Genomic DNA, 6,855 nt, shown 5'->3' with positions numbered 1-6,855 from the left:
ATATATAGTATATATATATATATATATATATATATATATATATATATATGAACTTATATATATATATGAACTTCTTATTTGCCAGTGATCTATTGATTATTTGTTACATTGACGAATTAATTTGTAATCATAATATATCGATCGATTTTTTAACAAATATTATATTTGCTTTCCCTTGATTTCCTATAACAAAAACATTTCTCTTAGTACAAGTAAATTTCGCTTTCAAATTTCGCTTCTTTTTCATGAGATTTGAATTGTCGTATAAAAACAAACGCAAAAAATAACGATGAGGGATCTTCCTCGTAAAATGGAAATCAATATCCGAGATTGGGGGCGTCGATATACTTCACGCGCAAGGCGGGATTTGCTCTCCCTTGTGTACTCTAAATGTAATAAATTTTGCGACAGAAATATGATAAAATCTAAAAACATTTTAGAGCTTCGAGAAAGATTCGGCGGGAGCTACGAAAAATTATTTCTCTTTAGATCATGTCTTTAAAAATTGCGTTTTAATTTAAAATATTTTAATTTAAAGTAAAAGGAATGCAGAGAAATAGAATCAGCTTAAAAGTAATTTAATATATACTTAGAGGTAGATAAAACGTGTGAAATAGATAAAACCAACAGATTAAATACGTTCTAGAGTTTATAATTAAGAACGATTATATGTATAATTACAAGATGCTTTACATATATTATGAATTTCCTATCACATATATTTTTCATGTCTTTATAATTTTCAAGCTTCTCATAGGGAAAGAACAGTTTTGCTAAAGTATTTAAAGTTAAATACAGATCTGAAAGTAATTTTGCTGGACCATCAAAATAATTAGGCAGAGCAGTTAAATATTGATGACAATGCTGCAGAAAGTTTTAATGTTTTAGCAGCCAGTTTAAACGTCCTGCATAGTTCAAACAAAATTATTTTGCAGATCTGTATCTAGGTAAATTTTTAGATATTTCAGCAAAACCATTTTTTTTGTGTAACAATCAGTTTAAACGTTCAATATAATATTATTTTAAAGGACCAAACAAAATTATTTTCAGATCTATCTAATTAATGTATCTAATTGTATCTAATTAATTTTTATATACTTCAGCAAAATCTTTCTATAAGGTAATAGGAATGTTCAGATTTTTGAATCGGTGGTTAAGAACGCAGACTATAGTTTAACAAAGGGCGAGAAGAGAAAGATACGGAAGCAAACTCAAGTAGAGGAAAAAAGTACATATTCTGTAACACGACATCGTACTCGAGATATTAGAATATAATACTGCGAAGGCCAGCACTGACGAGTGTTTACTAAGGGCGCACCTTAATTGTCGGCGCACCCTCAGCAAACACCGTCTATCATATGCTTGCCTTTACGGCTCGCTAAGATCCGCGCGATTCTTTTTCACCATTCAACCGCATATTCGTCCCCTAAAAATGGATTTCGATCAATGTCCAATTCTTCCCCCCGATCATGCAAAATACCAACGTAGGCCCTTGGGTCAAGATTTGAATTACGCGCGAATGTGTATCTACGATACGTCGTACACGTGTTCGACATTTATGGATTGTATTTCGAACAATATGATACAGGCACTATCTCTGTGCCGAACGACAGATATCACGACGGATGAATTTGTTGCGAGGAGAAGCGCGCGTACATATCGGCGAACGCGATGTTTCACTAACTTTCAATAATCGATAATAAAACAGCTAATTCACGGCCTGATGTCTGTCTCGATGTTGCCTCGATGTAGCCTCAATGCAGTCTTGTTTATGACAATATAAAATTGATTGCGCATCGGATAAACGATATGAGGGAGCGACAATTAAAACGTACTTACTAATAATAAGCACATTTTATTGATGGCCTTTATGCGAAATAGGATCAAACGTAATTCATACGCGTCAATGATGAAACATAATTTGTACGATCGACGATAATTCGGTTTACATTTTCGCAATAAAGTTTTATGCTCTCCTCGTTCCCTTCTCCTTTGTAATTTCAATATTAACTTTAAGCTATTCTAAAATATTACCTTGAAGCCAGTTTAACAAATACAGCAAGATTAATACTAATAAATTAAATCTTCGGATACGAATAGATAATGAAACTATGATATGATAATGAGAACAATTTAATTTTAACTTAATCTCGAACGAATTTTATATTAACGAAATATTAATCTGTAACGTTTAATTACGATTTAAAAAGAACGTCAATATAAATGTGCTCTTTAAATAAAAACCTATTGTATCTGTATCAAATTAAAAAATTAAACTTAAGTGGTACTATATTTCATTTTTTAAAATATATCATATATAAAAGATGTTTTAGTAATAACGCCAAGTTATAGTCCCACACAAAAAAAATTGTTTTGCTGAAATATCTAAAAATTTAATCAGATATAGATCTGAAAATAATTTTGCTGGACCATCAAAATAATTACATAAGAATCTTGAGTATGATAAGCAATGCTGCAAAAAGTTTTAGCATTCTAGTAACAAGTTTGAGTTCTACATAATTATTTTGATGATCCAAATAAAATTATTTTTAAACCTATATCTAGTTAAATTTTTAAGCACTTAAAATTATTTTCTTCGGACATAATTGCATTACCTTACTCAACTCAAGTAATATGTGTTCTTGAATTCCACAAAAATAATTCTATTTGAACCCAAGTAATAGCATTTTGTTTTAATCCAAGATTCAAAATATTTAAACAACACAGAGCAATAAGCCAATCAATATTACAATGTAAGTTTACATTGTCAAATGTAAAATCAAAATTCCATGGGACTTCGTCAACCTATTAATAATAATATAATATTATAATATTGTATATCGACATCGTGCTTGGCTCATTATCCTGTGTTATTTCTTATTTAAATTTTAATTTTTGAGATATTTGGTTTAATTTAAAAAATATTTAACATTTAGAAACAGTTAGAGCAAATATATAATATCCATATTACGATGTATTGTGTGTGATATATCGTATTAGGAAAAAAGATTGTAAGAACGGGTCGCGTACAACTAAATTAATTATAATAACTGATGAATAATTAATTAAAATCAGTGGAAAGGATTCATAGTTCAAAGCAAACGACCAATCGTAATGTGAAACACGCATTGTATTAGTATGTAATGATACGCTGCATTCCTTGAACACAGTTATGAGGGACACAATTGATCCTCGAAACTGGGTGCATTTCACCTCGTTAACTACACTCCTGCACACGAACGCATACGCTCGCTCCAGATTCAGTATGCAACTTCCGCGTGAGCGCGGCGCAAAATCACGTAGTGAGCGTTGAATTGTGCACGATCAGTACAATGACGGTGGAAAATGAGTCTAGGGCCACTAAATGAAATTTGTATAACTTAACGCGCGTTTCAACAGTGCGACAATAGTATACTATTTACAATAGTATACTATAAAATGAGGAAAACATTTAGAGATACGGATGCTCGCGTATTGCTAAAGAAACGTTGCACCGGAAAAAGATATAACACTGAGAAATATGACCATCTTCGCATTTTTCTCGCGTAGGCGATAGCTACGGAAATTATGTTTTTAGAAATGCTGTTTGTTTTTCAGAAGAACTCTCTCCTCTGATTTGCATTAAACAATACGCCGTAACGTCTCGCTCTTAATATATCTTACAAAATTTAGAAAGAACGTTTATTAACTTTCGAGTTTAAGCGTTTTCATGAATTAACAACAAATTGTGAAATTTTTTTAAGTGATAGTTTTTAAGAAAATAAATTCTTCTTTCAGGATGAAAAATTTATAAAATGGCACAACGTTTTGCTTTGACACGTTTTATTTATAAATTAATAAAATTTTTATTTGAAAGATACTCTAGTTATTGCTTTAAACATACATAATTAACATTCATATGTTATCAATACAAATTAATACATCATTATAAATTAATATATATCAATACAAATTAATATAATGTTAAACATAAAATAAATCCTTTTTGTTTAAAATTATTCAGCACGCAGAGCGTGAATCAGTTTTGTTTTTTTTATTTAAAATTATAGTTTATACATAAATATATAAATATTAATTATTGTAGTAAGTTTAAGATCAAAAATATTCTTTGAATAAAGACTTCAATAATTGATCTCTTCAATTTTATTTAACTTTTTCCTTAGATACTCGCAAATTCCTTGATTCTCTTCTATCAGAATCATACATCAGAAAATCATATTCACTTAATGATATAAACGGTGTGTGTTTTACAATCACGTTATATTGCCGCACTAATTGTAAGTGTACATCAGACTATCATTGCGAGAAATGAGAGGTTATTAGTACTCTGATATACTGCAAACAGTATCGTTCGTATTTACTCCATATCCGCAATTCCCTCTCCCGTATGTCTAAATGTATAGATACGTTCAGACAAATAAAATAAAATATTGCGCTTATAGAGACACAGCATACACGGCATGATGGAGGAAGAGAACGTCGTGAGACCTCATCAGGAAATGGCCAGTCTGTCGCTTCAGGAAAAGAAATATCTTCTCGCTGTCGAGCGCGGAGATGTAGCTTCCGTTAGAAGGTCAGTTGAAATTTATAGTTAAAAATTTATAAATATTTTTGACTTTTTTATTAACAAAGGAGAATACAAAGTGAAAAAATTAATTTTCTGTTTAATCAGATATTTATTTTTAATATTTCACTTTACATTGATGTATGCACCGCAAAATTTTCATAACATAAAACTCTTTGCAAGCAGATACGCTGTTTTTTGATAGCATGAGAACATCGAATGTGTATATTAAAAAAAGGAAGAAAAAAAAAGAGATAGAAGAGAAGAAAAGAAGTTTTTTTATATACATATATAAAACATTTATTTATGTAAAGAAATAACTTATTTATATACAAATATGGAACGAGTTTCATCTTGTTTGCATTTCGTTCATACACGTATATTCTTACGCGATGCACACGTGTATCTCTACAAGCTTCTTTATCTTTTCATCCTTTTATGAATTTTTCCATGAATTAAGAGTATGATTATCATACGTCCTCGTTATCCTAATAGAGCTATTATAAGAAATATCTAGACACGTGCACTGATACGCGTGCACGTGCTACTGCTAATGAAAATAGATAATTGTGTCGAATATGGATTCGTTGTGCGAGCAGGTATCTAGGAAGGACAGAAAACTTCTTTCGTACAAAAAAAAGAAAGACTAAAAATTAATAGCAATAAACTTTTTCATGGAAGTTAACTGTGTTGCAACATTACGTAGAAATTTTATTTCACTTGAACTTTTTGAAACAAGTCTTATAGCATTAATGTTGATTTCTATCCAGATTATAACTTCAATCTTGATTTAATTACTCTTATAACTTTTTTTAATTCTTAAAACTGGAAAACATGAAGAATTAGTTAAATCGCTCTTAGGAAAAAGTATTTCAATATACTGATTAACTATTCAGTTACTGAATAATTAGTCAGTATATTGAAACACTTTTTTTTTTAAAGGGTGAGATTAAATTAATTAATCTACATTGTAGAAATAATTTAATTTTGGCGTTTGTATTCTGTAAAAATATGTATTATATAGAATATGATTTTTATAAATATTGTAAAATTTTAAAAATAAAATAAAGTTTTAAAAATCTTACAATATTTATAAAAATACGTACGATTTATATAAAAAGTTAAAATAGGCAATTACTCTTTTAAAATTTTTCCTTGGTTTATTATTACTCAATGCATCGTGACATTATTGTAAAAAATAATTAGTATATACTACGTCACATTCTTCAAATAAATGAACTTGCGCTCGACGTGTGTACGGCATAAAATCTTCTAATTATCTTATAAAGTTTGCTTGCACGATTTTGAAACTTTCAAGAATTCTCCCTGCTATACTTTCATGTTATCGTAATTGAAGCTGATTGCTATCTATGATTAACTTGCCGATTAACTCTCGCGAATTCTTCCGTTATAATTTATAGTCATAACTTTTGATTTGACACCGCTTTTTCTGATTTTAACAAGAAGAAGTCAAATCCGTTTGAAAAAGACAGGTTTCTTAATATAACTTTTGATAAAGTTATATTATCAAATAATTATTTTTAAAGTTGTATAAGTCTCGAAGCTATCGAATATTTTTCCTATTACAAATTCTTTGCTGAAATTCTAGTTGACAGAAATATTGAAGCACTTATAGTTTTCAAGTAATTATTGATGAAAAATATGGGGATTAAAAATATTTAAATTAAGTTTAAAAAATAAATGACAAAATTTTGTAGATAATTCTAAATATCTAATAGAATTTTAATTTAAAATATATATTTGCAAATATATATAATTAAAAGTTAAAAATTGAAAAGATCTAATAAACGATATTTCGATCGATATTATTTAGAAAAATTATTTAAAAATTATTATCTCCTAATCATGACAATTTGCTAAAAGAATATTCGATAATTTTGGGATTTTCTATATACGAATGTTTACACTTACGAATCCACACGGCAATTCATCAATCTTCCAAATACCCTCCTGTCACTACAGAATGCTCCAAAAAGCCCACGAGGCCGACATTAACATTAACTGCGTGGATCCTCTCGGACGATCGGCTCTCCTCATGGCAATCGATAATGAAAATCTAGAGATGGTAGAGCTTTTAATAGAGCACAAGGTCGATACCAAGGATGCACTCCTTCATGCTATCTCCGAGGAATTCGTTGAAGCAGTGGAAGTCCTTTTAGAGCATGAGGAGACCCTTCACAGGAATGGCGAGCCACACGTAAGCGTCTGTATCGACATCTTTTATATCTGAATGAATGTGTGTGTGTGTGTGTGTGGTGGTGTGTGTGTAG

General features: G+C 29.8%; 1 protein-coding gene across 1 annotated transcript in view; it reads left to right on the top strand.

Annotated features, from left to right (window-relative positions):
- Positions 1-6,855, top strand: part of LOC105627050 (transient receptor potential-gamma protein) — a 97,727-nt gene that overhangs the window by 69,252 nt on the left and 21,620 nt on the right. The window contains exons 5-6 of the mRNA XM_012208332.1: positions 4,443-4,573; positions 6,548-6,782. Of these exons, the coding sequence (XP_012063722.1) occupies positions 4,443-4,573; positions 6,548-6,782 (366 nt within the window). The remainder of the gene's footprint in view (positions 1-4,442; positions 4,574-6,547; positions 6,783-6,855) is intronic.

Source organism: Atta cephalotes, assembly GCF_000143395.1.
Source record: "Atta cephalotes unplaced genomic scaffold scaffold00001, whole genome shotgun sequence".
Lineage (NCBI taxonomy): Eukaryota > Metazoa > Arthropoda > Insecta > Hymenoptera > Formicidae > Atta > Atta cephalotes.
The sequence above is the reverse complement of the archived record's forward strand: the minus strand, read 5'-3'. Positions and strand labels throughout refer to the sequence as shown.